This window comes from Bidens hawaiensis, unplaced genomic scaffold (assembly GCF_021521415.1).
Source record: "Bidens hawaiensis isolate Kalapana, Puna unplaced genomic scaffold, B.hawaiensis_p1.1 tig00010256_1, whole genome shotgun sequence".
NCBI lineage: Eukaryota > Viridiplantae > Streptophyta > Magnoliopsida > Asterales > Asteraceae > Bidens > Bidens hawaiensis.
In genome coordinates this window covers 585,933-598,289 of record NW_027491777.1, presented here as the reverse complement: position 1 = coordinate 598,289, position 12,357 = coordinate 585,933, and the positions used below count along the sequence as shown (strand labels likewise).

General features: G+C 35.2%; 1 protein-coding gene across 1 annotated transcript; it reads right to left on the bottom strand.

Moving 5' to 3' along the window:
• Positions 1-6,027: 6,027 nt before the first annotated feature.
• On the bottom strand, positions 6,028-6,528 carry LOC143534692 (uncharacterized protein At5g01610-like). The gene has a single exon (XM_077029129.1). The coding sequence runs from the start codon at positions 6,526-6,528 to the stop codon at positions 6,028-6,030; it is 501 nt and encodes a 166-aa protein (XP_076885244.1).
• Positions 6,529-12,357: the final 5,829 nt, after the last annotated feature.

Genomic DNA, 12,357 nt, shown 5'->3' with positions numbered 1-12,357 from the left:
CATTAATTGCTGCAACCCAATCCCTTACTTTTGTTTTGTTTCTACTTCTTATTGTTATGCATCGGCTCAGACCCGTTCCAAAGCCGAAATTCATATCCAACTAAAGATTAGTATAGTTGAATATGACTTAAACAATAACAACAGTAATCTAAAATTTGCAATATTAAATTAAATCTGAAACTAATTAGATAAAAAAAACATATAGTCTCGAGACCAGTACAAATTCTTAGATTTAGAAAAACATGTATACAAAATAAAAAAAAATACAAATGAAAACATAAACTGAATCAAAAGTTGTTCATAAAGACATTACCTCAAGAAATCAATATGAACCCTTAAAGTCTCCACCGTGAAACTGAGATTCACCATCAAAATAGTCACAGACCCCATCTTTCTGACCGTACCGTGACCTAAACCCTAGGTTGGTCGGAAAAAAAAACACAAAGTTAAAGATCGAGTCTAATACGTATCGATTTACAGAAAGCTCAAATGTAGGTATAATTTTGTTACCTGATTTGTCAAACCAGAATGAGTTTCGTCGAATTTAGGTCGTCGGTTCCACGACCGGATATGTATAGTTGGATTGTTTGGTGAGATAATTAAAAGAGAGGCTGAAGAGCGGAAACCCTAGATCTGAAGAGCAAAATGAATATGTTGGATATGGACGGGATTTTGAAAGTAAACCTAGATGTGAAAATCAAATGCATTGTATAGTTGTAAGTTAGGCTTCAAGTTTTGTAAACTCTTCATTTTAAGAGTTTTGGGTTATTGTCCTTCCTATATATATTTTAAGATAGTATAGATAGGTTTTTGTGTGAGTGAAATAATTATATTTAGGGGTATATATATAGAGAGAGAGAGAGAGAGAGAAATAGTTTTCACCATCACATTGAAATCTCTATTCCCGATTTTGGGTGTGCGATGGATTATTTGCACAACTCTATTCCCGATTTTGATCTTGGCGTGTTCGCTAATAAGGACACCGCCCCCCCTAAAGCCCAAAATGCTTTGGCGAGTGCCTTTTATAGTAAAACCGTCCAAAGTTTGGGAGAAAAGTTTGGCATCTCCTCTCGTCAAAGAGCGGTATTAGAATGTCTTCAGGCTCCTCATGTTCAAGACTTTTTGACTATCACCCCAATCGAAGGGTAAGGCCAGCACATGTCAGCAGTGGAATACCGAGCCATTCTTAAATATCGTTTAATGATCCCCCTGTTCCCAGTTGATGAGCCTTACCCGGTCTGTCGTAAGGTTTGTTTAGATAATTTTGGTGAACACGCGATTCATTGCAAAGAACTCCCCGGGTTTAAATATAGACATGATTTGGTCAGGGATGTCCATTGTGATGTGTTAAAACGGGCGGGAATCTTGCCAAGAAAAGAGGCTCCTGTGAATTTCTTGTCGGATCCACGTGAAGGAAGGTCTACTCTCCGACCAGCGGACATTCTTGTGTTTGGGTGGGCGGGGGAAGCATGCTTGTGTGGACCTTACTGGAGTGTCCCCTCTTGTCGGGCTTAGGGACACCGGGTTTGTTGCTAGGCATGCCGTGCTAAAGGCAGAAGCAGGAAAAATTGCTAAGCACGAGAAGGGTGTGTGGAGAATCAACACGCCTTCATTCCTTTTGCTTTTGACACATTTGTGTCTCTTGCCCCCGATGCTGCTACGTTTCTAAAAAGAGTTCAGCGGGTCGTGCACAGTAACCCATCAACACCGAAGAACGATAACTTTGTTTTTAGTAGGATCGGTTTTGCTATTCAAAAGGGGGTGGCGGCGCAACTTGTTGCCCGTTTACCTGCCTCTTTATTGTAATTGGATTCTTTTATTTTTAATATGACATAATTTTTGTGTTTTAATCTCTATCATGAGCGATGTGGTGGGCAACAGCGGTGTTCCGCCCTCCATCATGAGTGATGGAGCCCCATCACGAACTATCCCCACCCCCTTATACATCCCCTCTATGTTACCATAAATTGTATTAAACGACATCGGTAACCTAAAACTGAAATTTTATGCATACCAAACGAGTTTTTATAAAATTATTTTATCGGTGACCTTTTAATTAATTAAGGATACATGGCCACTATTGTCTGTAATTCTTTAAATACATGCTCATTTATTTAAAATTATATTAATGAATTTTTTAGACCATGCATAGTGGCCGTTTTGACCCTTTAAAACATCCCAACACCGCCTGTGGGGCCGTGGGGGCATTTTGGGCTTCTTTTTGGCCTTGAACATTTCCTACAATACGCACCCCGTTTAATCTTCTAATTAATTAGGCTTTTTTTCTCACAAACTCCAACCAATCAGATAATTCTGTTATTTATATTTTTAATATAATTTATAGTTGTTGAGTAATGATTGAAAATGTTTTTTACTGCCACGCCAATTTTTTATATGCCCCATTGATGATTGGGACGTCACATACTACAGAACGCCCCTTGATGAAGAGTTATGAATAAACATGGCTATATAAGTTATCTATTAGAGTTTATGTGCCTGTATTTACAAACACCTTAGATAAGGGACATAACAAATATGTGTCAAAACAACGCCTACAAACAAACTTGTTCATTAAAACCAACATTAACATATTTAAGGATCCAATTCAACCATCATTCATCTCATTTTAAAACCATGTCACATATGAAAAGCTACAATCTTCTAGCTCTCAACCTCCTCCTCTTCACCTATGCCGCGATGGCTCAGGCACCGCCACACGTACCAACTGCATACGAAGTGCTACAAGAATACGACTTTCCAGTGGGTCTACTTCCAACAAACGTTACATCATACACGCTGAACAAAGAAACCGGAGAGTTCCTAGTTAACCTTGGTACTATATGTGACTTTCCATACGATGGTTACGAAATAAAGTACAAACCAACAATTACGGGTTTCATTAGACGAGACAAACTAACAAAACTCAAAGGGGTTAGTGTAAAGCTAATGTTTTTTTGGGTGGAGATTGTGGAGGCTACTCGAGACGAAGGTGAGGTGGATTTCTCGGTTGGGCTTTTGTCGGCGGGGTTTGATGTTGATACGTTTGATCAGTCGCCCCAGTGTGGCTGCGGGTCTCATTGTGTTGGTTTGGAAGTTAAGAGCCGGGAAAACATGGGGAAGTTGTTTTCGTCTATGTGAGTTTATGTTGTAATAAGGCTTTGGTTTGGTGTTACAAAACTGAATAATGTGTGCTCTTATAACATAAATCTATCTTAGGTAATGGTTAATTAGTTATATCTAAACTGTCATCCAAAAGATCTATGTAAAAAAGAAAAAAAGGATTTTATGTTATAAATACATAAATTTAGGCCCATAGTCAGAGCCTGAGGCCCTGATCTAATGTAAATGGGCTTTAATTTACAGGTATTCTTAGGCTATGTGTTCGGAGGGGCTATAAATATGAGGGCAAATTACGACACGTGGCGCCCAGTCAGTAAGGGGTGAAAATTTGTTTTTGAGATGTAATTGGGTAGGGGCTACAAATTGGGTCCACAATATCTTTTTTTATTATTTTCTTTTTATAACTAAACTAAACAAATAAAAACCAATTTATTTAAATAATTAAATAAAAATGCACTAAAATTAAAAAGAAATACAAAAAAACATAACTAAAAAAAAATGCATAACTAAAAATTAAAAAGAAATACAAAAAAATACATAACTAAAAATTTAAAAAAAATACATAACTAAAAAAAAAAATACTAATATCCATAATATTCGCGCATTTTTTCAATTCGTTGTCGTTGCAATAATGCTCCTCTTCGTGTAACCCAGCCGCTTTGAGGGATTCGTATTCTTTACTCATTTCCCGCAATTTCAACATAGTGGCAATCTTTTCGTGTTGTTTGTTGGTTTCTCTCATGGTATCGTTGAGTTCCTCGGCACACTTCTCGTGTTTTTTGATGATTTCTCTCATGGTAGCGGTGAGTTCCACGGAGGTCGGTTGGTTCGGGTTGTTTCTAGGATTCATTTTGCTAGTTTTTTTTGAAGAAGGTGTATGTTTATATAGATATGAAATAGAGAAGAAAGATATGAAATTGATATGAAATGGAGAAGATGATGTGTGTTTATATAGATATATAAATATATTGTTTTAATTAATTGTTTTTTATTATTGACCGTTTGACAACGGTCAAATTATTAAAATATTATTATTTTTAAACAATTCTGGGCGACAACAACTCTCCGCCTCCGCCCCTTTTCGCCCAAAAATCAGGGGGGGGGGGGTTCCAAAACCTTTTCGCACCTTTTCGGCGTAACCCACGCCCCACTACATATAGTCTTAGAGTATAAACTTTTACAACGTCACTTAATTAAGTTAATAAAGAATTTAACTAGAAATAGGTTGTTATTTGAAACGACTTATGTAGTTTTTAGTGTACTGTTTCTATCTTTTAAAATTGATTTATTACGTTCACCACTAAACAAAACGAGTGAATATACAATGGTAATTACCTTTATATAGTTGAGATTTACTCGGTAAAATTTTGAAATAAGCAGAGCTTAAACTAGCACAAACCAGAGTTTGAATCTAAGTTGTAGCTAACTTAATAAACAAGCTCAAACTCGAGCTTTATGTTTCGAACTTGACTAAAGTCGTTATGCTAAACATACCTATCTTTATCTTTATTATATATAATACACCAAATAAGGGCAAATCAAGACACCAAGTTTTTAAGTAATTTACAACTTATAATGCATATGATACATCTCATAAAGCATCTAAGATAAGGGCAAACTTGTCTATTATAAAATATGCTTAAAAATAATTACAATATTTCTCCTTTTACTTAACTCAAGTTTTGTAAATTTATAAATAGTCTCAACTTTGGTCCATCATCTTTACTCATATATTCCTTATAATTTCAATTTTAAACCAACTTCCCACTAACGATTTTTAAACGGTCATAACTTTTTTGTACATTAATAATTTTTTAAAAAAATTACATAATAAAAATGAGTATTCTATTATCTTTAATTTGAGTATGGTATTGTTAATTTTTTTTTCAATTAAAAAATTTAACATGTAACCTATATGTGTTTTCTTAATTCGGTTTTTACAGTTTTTAAGTTAAACCGCGAGCAAAACCGCCTATAACATTTTGTTGTCGTTGAAGACCGAAACACACAGTTGAAAATTTAATCTGAATCGTTACTAACAATTTAGTTTCACGGATGGAGCTTTAATTATAAATTTACCTTCCGGTCATGTTTTATATGGTCGGTTTTCGGTGTAAGCTGCAAACTAACTATTTTCTATGGTTTAAAAAATTAGAAACCCCATTATCAAAAAAGGAAAAAACCAACCATGAAACCAAACCGAAGATTAGTAATTTAAACGGTTTCAAGGTTTTAAACTAACCATGAACATCTATAATTGTTACGTGATTATTAGAATTTAGTGTTACCCGCTGCATCGCGCGGACACCCGTCTAGTTATTTATATATACACAATGTTTTTATTTTATTTACACAATGATTTTATTTTATTTAAATAATAATTACATAGTAAATAATATCTAAGCATATAAATAAATTTTATGAAAGTAACCGAATCAATCCTGAACCGAGCTCGAGCTTTAAACAACATAAAGCTCAGAATAAGCCAGTCGAACTTTGGTAAATCGAAAGAGTCGAGCTTATGCTCAACCGAGCTCAGGCTTAGCTCGCTTACACTTGTAGGTATGAGACTCCGATGACCAAATCATGTTAATATCTATCCCATAGTAATCAATCTATACCTAAGGTTAATATCCAACTTTCGATTTGACTCTTTACTCTTCAAATTAATTTAACACCATCTTTAAACCATATCTTGTAGACTATACTACAAAGGTGAAATGATGATATTATATCTATGCAACCAACAACTAGACTCAAGAAATAAACAAGAGAAAGAGTTTCAATAACTAATCATATATATATTTCTAAACCAAATTACAAAACCATCTTTATGAATCCAAAATCAAATATACGAAACTTTATTCATGAATCATGCATGATGTAAAACTAAGATCAAATACAAAATCAATAAGAAGACATCAAAAACTCATCCAAAGGCGAAAACAATTCGTTACAATCAAATCCACAGCCACATTGCGGCGACTCAACAAAATTACTTATCCCGAATCCAGCGGACATGATCCCAACCGAGAAATCAATCTGATCGCCATGTCGACTCACCTCCACAATGTTCAACCACACCAACAATATCTTAACATTAATCCCCTTCAAATTCCTCAACCTCCCTTTCTCTATAACGCCACTAATCGTCGATTTATATCTAATATCATATCCTTGAATTTTGAACGAACATGTTTCTTTCAAATACGCCTTGAACTCGCCAGTGTTTTTGTTTAGCTCGTAGCCTGTGACACCCTTTGGAAGAAGGCCTACGGGGAAATCGTATTCCAGAAGCTCGTCATAGGCCGTTGGAGTGTCGGATGCGGTCGAGGTGAATAGGTGGATAAGGAGGAAGAGTAACGGAAGAAGTGTTACGTGTGTTTGCCGGACATGATCGGATCTCATCTTGATTTTGTCAACTGATTTATGTCTGTAACTCTTTATTTATTGAAGTCGCCAATAACATATGAGATCTAAATCCAATAGTTTTATCCTAAGTTTTATCTAGGAATTATTCTATTTAATATTGTCTTGTGTGATAAAATTATAACATATTTGGAATGTCACTTTATCAATGTTTTGAGCAATGGCGAAGTTTCATTAGGGACAGGGGTGGCCCCGTCCCCCGTGTTTTTTACGCAGTAGTGTAAATGTGTCAGTTTTTCGCTTGAAAATTTAATATGTAGTGTAAACTTACTCGTTATCGCCCGGAATTTGAGCCCGACCTCCCTATTTTTTCGCAGTAGTGTAAATGTATCCGTTTTTCGCCCAAAAATTTAATACGTAGTGTAAACTTACTCGTTTTCTCCTGAAAATTTGAGCCCGACCTCCCTATTTTTTTCGCAGTAGTTTAAATGTATCCGTTTTTCGCCCGAAAATTTAATACGTAGTGTAAACTTACTCGTTTTCGCCCGAAATCTCCCTTTTTTTCACAGTAATGTAAATGTATCCGTTTTTCGCCCGAAAGTTTTATACATAGTTTAAATTTACCCGTTTTCGGCCAAAAATTTGAGCCGTCCCCCTCGTTTATGCTTTTTTAAAATACATTTTGTTTTCGGCCCCCCCGACGCTCGAGTCCAAGCTTCGCCACTATTTTTGAGCATCTTTTTTTACATGAACGTTTATTTTAAACAAGTTCAAAATATTAATACATGAAATATATGTTGAGAGTTTTTTTTACATATTACTAAGAAACTATAATAAAATTTAAAACTTTTTTTTGAACGGTTATAATAAAAATTAAATAGGATACTTGAAATTAAATAATATTGTATATGTTATAATATTAGCTCTAATTATAACAAGCTTATTAGAATAATATATGAACTTTGGAGTTAACAAGAGACAAGAGAATAAGAAAAGTAAGAATTATTAGTCTTACTGGGATTCAAATCTCCGTTACAATCACCTCGTATTTATAGTACAAAATCAACTGTATATACACTATTTGGGAGGGGACAAAAAACACATAATTGGTGCATGTAAAAGGTTTGTCGGTGAGGTCAAATAATTGGTGTCATCCAAATAATAAAATGGTAATTCATAACACTCCCCCTTGGATGACACCTTTTCAAAATTTCGGGGTCTTGAAATACTGCCTCATTAAAAACCTTGCTAAAGAAAAACCCAATGGGAAAAAGCTTTAGCTAAGGGAAAAAGAGTGCATCATATAGCTCCCCCTCAAGTTGCAGGTCGTTACATCGTTCGTACATGGCGCATGCCAATATCATGGACATGTTTTCTGAATGTTGCTGTGGGAAGTGCTTTTGTGAAAAGATCAGCTGAGTTGTTGTTGGATTGGACATATCTCATCTCAACCTGATTGTCTTTAATAAGGTCTCGAGTATACTCAAAGTATCTTGGTGGTATATGCTTTGTTCTATCACTTTTGATATACCCTTCCTTCATTTGCGAGACACAAGCTGCATTATCTTCATAGATAGGAGTTGGGATTCGATCTTTCTCTAGACCACAAGAAATCAATATGTGTCGTGACATAGATCTTAACCATACACATTCTCTTGAAGCTTCATGCAATGCAATGACTTCGGCATGATTTGAAGATGTTGCAATGAGTGTTTGTTTCTGAGAACCCCATGAAATCGCAGTTCCTCCATTCTTAAATACGTATCCAGTTTGAGATTTTGCTTTATGGGGATCAGATAAATAACCTGCATCTGCATAACCAACTAACCCTTCTTTTGAATCGTTAGGATAAAATAAACCTAAATCAACAGTTCCTTTTAAATATAGAAAAATATGTTTAATGTCATTCCAATGTCTTTTAGTAGGGGATGAACTGAATCTTGCCAATAAATTAACTGCAAAAGAAATGTCAGGTCTTGTACAGTTAGTAAGATACATAAGTGCTCCAATTGCACTGAGGTATGGTACTTCGGGACCAAGAATCTCTTCATTATCTTCGCAAGGACGAAATGGATCATTGTCAACATTGAGTGATCTAACAACCATCGGTGTGCTTAAAGGATTTGCTTTGTCCATATTGAAACATTTTAAGAGTTTCTCAGTATAAGTTGACTGATGCACAAGTATCCCATTATGCATATGCTCAATTTGTAAACCAAGACAATATTTGGTTTTTCCAAGATCTTTCATTTCGAATTCTTTCTTTAATAGAGCAATTGCTTCATTAATTTCTTTTTGTGTCCCAATTAAATTTAGATCGTCAACATAAACAGCTATGATCACATATCCTAATGTTGTCTTCTTGATGAAGACACATGGACAAATAAGATTATTTGTGTATCCTTTGCTTATCAAATAATCACTCAAACGATTGTACCACATCCTTCCAGATTGTTTCAGTCCATACAAGGATCTTTGTAATTTGATGGAATACATTTCCTTAGGCTTTGAGCTTATTGCATCGGGGAGTTTTAATCCTTCGGGAATTTTCATATAGATGTCACTATCTAGTGATCCATACAAGTAAGCTGTGACAACATCCATAAGACGCATCTCTAACTTTTTAGAGACTGCTAAGCTGATTAAATATCTAAACGTAATAGCATCCATAACAGGAGAATACGTTTCTTCATAGTCAATTCCTGGCCTCTGAGAAAAAACTTGAGCTACAAGTCTTGCTTTGTATCTTGTAACTTCATTTTTCTCATTTCGTTTTCTCACAAAAACCCATTTATATCCTACAGGTTTCATTGACTTTGGTGTAATGACAATAGGTCCAAAAACCTTTCGATTGTTTAGTGAGTTTAATTCAGCTTGCATAGCATCTTTCCATTTGTTCCAATCTTGTCGATTTTTACAATCATCTACAGATTTTGGTTCAGGGTCATCATTTTCTTCCATGATATCGCTTGCTATAGAATAAGAAAATATATCATCAATATTTTCCATTTCATCTCGATCCCACATTATATATGATTTACCATAGTTTATTGATAATTCTTTATTGGAATCATTTATTTCTTCCTGAGGAAATGTTATATCATTTATTCTTTCCTGAGGGAAGGCTTTGTCAATCATTCCTTCCTTAGGGTCAGTATCCTTCTCAGAACCCTTTCTTTTTCGAGGATTTTTATCCTTTGAACCGATTGGCCTTCCACGTTTTAAACGTTTTTGAGATTCATGAGGTGCATTATTATGGTTTTGCTTGCTTGGAATCTCAACTCGAGCTGGAGCATTAGCAGCTGGTATATGAGATTTAGTGACCCTGTTTATATCAGTAAATGCATCAGGTAACTGATTTGCAATTTCTTGTAGATGTATTATTTTTTGAACCTCTGTCTCACTTTGTTTTGATCTTGGGTCTAGGTGTAACAATGATGGCACACACCATGATATATCTCTTTCTTGCTTTTTCATTTCTCCCCCTAATGTCGGGAACATTGTCTCGTTAAAATGACAATCAGCAAAACGTGCTGTAAATACATCACCTGTTAAAGGTTCAAGGTATCTTATGATGGAAGATGTTTCATATCCAACATATATTCCCAACCTTCTTTGGGGACCCATTTTTTTGCGTTGTGGTGGTGCAATAGGAACATACACAGCACAACCAAAAATTCTAAGATGAGAGATATTTGGCTCATTTCCAGAAACAAGTTGTGTGGGAGAGTATTTATGATTTGCACTTAGTCTCACGCGGATTAACGATCCAGCATGCATAATTGCATGACCCCAAATAGAAACAGGGAGTTTTGTCCTCATTATTAATGGTCTAGCTATTAGCTGTAGGCGTTTGATCAACGACTCGGCTAAGCCATTTTGTGTGTGTACATGAGCAACAGGGTGTTCTACAACAATCCCCACAGACATGCAATAATCATCAAAAGCATGTGATGTAAATTCTCCCGCATTATCAAGCCTTACTCTTTTAATGGTATAATCCGGAAAATGTGAACGTAATTTGATAATTTGAGCAAGAAATTTTGCAAAAGCAACATTACGAGTCGATAATAAAGAGATATTAGACCATCTGCTGGATGCGTCTATTAAGACCATGAAGTATCTAAATGGTCCACATGGTGGATGAATTGGTCCACATATGTCACCTTGAATTCTTTCAAGAAACATTGGTGTTTCTTTATCGACTTTTAATGGCGAAGGCCTTGTAATTAATTTTCCAAGAGAACAAGATGTACATTGAGGCATTTTATCTATTTTGTTGATCTTTTGACCTTTCAGTGGATGCCCATGTGTATTTTCAATGATCCTTTTCATCATTGTGGATCCTGGATGGCCTAATCTGTCATGCCATAAGTTTATGATACCAGAATCGCAACAATTTTCTTTGACTGCCATATGTGCTCGAGGCACATTTATATATGTATAATGCAAACCAGAATGGAGCATTAACAATTTTTCCAATATTTGATCTTTGCTTATGATATGCAAATATTTTTCATTACTAACAGTCCTTGACTGAGTATCATATCCATTATGATATATGTTTCTAAAACTCAACAAATTTCTTGTTGATTTTGGGGAAAATAAAGCATTTTCTATTTTGAGCTTTGTACCATTTGGTAATGCTAAATTAGCTTTTCCCACTCCTTCTATCAAGTTTGTAGGACCTGATATTGTATTGATGATCCCTTTTGTTGGTTTCAATTTATAAAAATATTTTTTAGATCTAAGTATAGTATGCGTGGCTCCACTATCCGCTATACATATATCTTCTTAATTTGTTTGATCTTGTGCTCCGGTGATTTTCATTTTAAATCTTGAAAAATATTAAGAAAAAAAAATAAGTGTATAACGAAGACATATGATATTTTAATAAGAACTTTATTTAATTGAAACACAAGTAGTACATGAAAGAGGAACTACATAAAGAAAGATAATGAGAACACACTTAATAATTGCATCTAATTATAGTAGTCAAGCAACTTTGTTTCAAAGTTCCACCCCAAAGTCTTCAACGCTCAGCTCAGCATTGATATTATTAAAGTTATCAACATGGTTCACTTCTTTCTCTTTTCCTTTTAGAGAGGCTTTGTACAGTTCACACAGATGTGGAGCTGTGCGACAAGCCTTTGCCCAGTGGTTTGTACTTCCACATCTAAAACATGAAGTGCCATTGTTTTCGGACCTACCAGCTTCATTCCATTTATTTTGGTGGTTGGAATTGGTATTGTGTGGGACATGATAATTATTGGCTCTCTGGTTACGACCACGACCACGGCCACGACCACGACCGTAAGTATTATTGTTCCATTTAAATGAAAGCTTACGATCATTAAAATGTCTTTTGTCAAAATGACCACGGCCACGTCCACGGCCTCGTCCTCGACTTTGTTCCCATTTATGACCAGAATTTTTATGAGAACTTTTGTGAGCAACATGTGCTTCTGGTATTGCTAATGAACCCGTGGGACGAGATTGATGATTTTTCATCAATAATTCATTATTTTTCTCTGCTACAAGGAGCAATGCATTTAGATCAGAGTATCTCCTAAAATTCTGCAAACGATAATGTGTTTGCAAGTTTATGTTTGATGCATGAAACGTGGAGAAAGTTTTCTCTAACTTTTCTTCCTCTGTTACGGGATACCCACAAAATTCTAGCTTTGAGAAAATTCGGTATAAAGCAGAGGTGTAATCATTTACCCTCTTAAAATCTTGGAACCTAAGACTGTTCCATTCATCTCTAGAAGTAGGAAGTAAAACTTCCCTTAGATGACCGAATCTGCTTTTCAAATCTTCCCATATCATATATGGGTTATCATAATTAAAATACTCATGTTGTAGTAA

Coding starts and splice junctions, on each gene's coding strand:
- LOC143534692 (XM_077029129.1), bottom strand. CDS start 6,528: ATGAGATCCGATCATGTCCGGCAAACACACGTAACACTTCTTCCGTTA.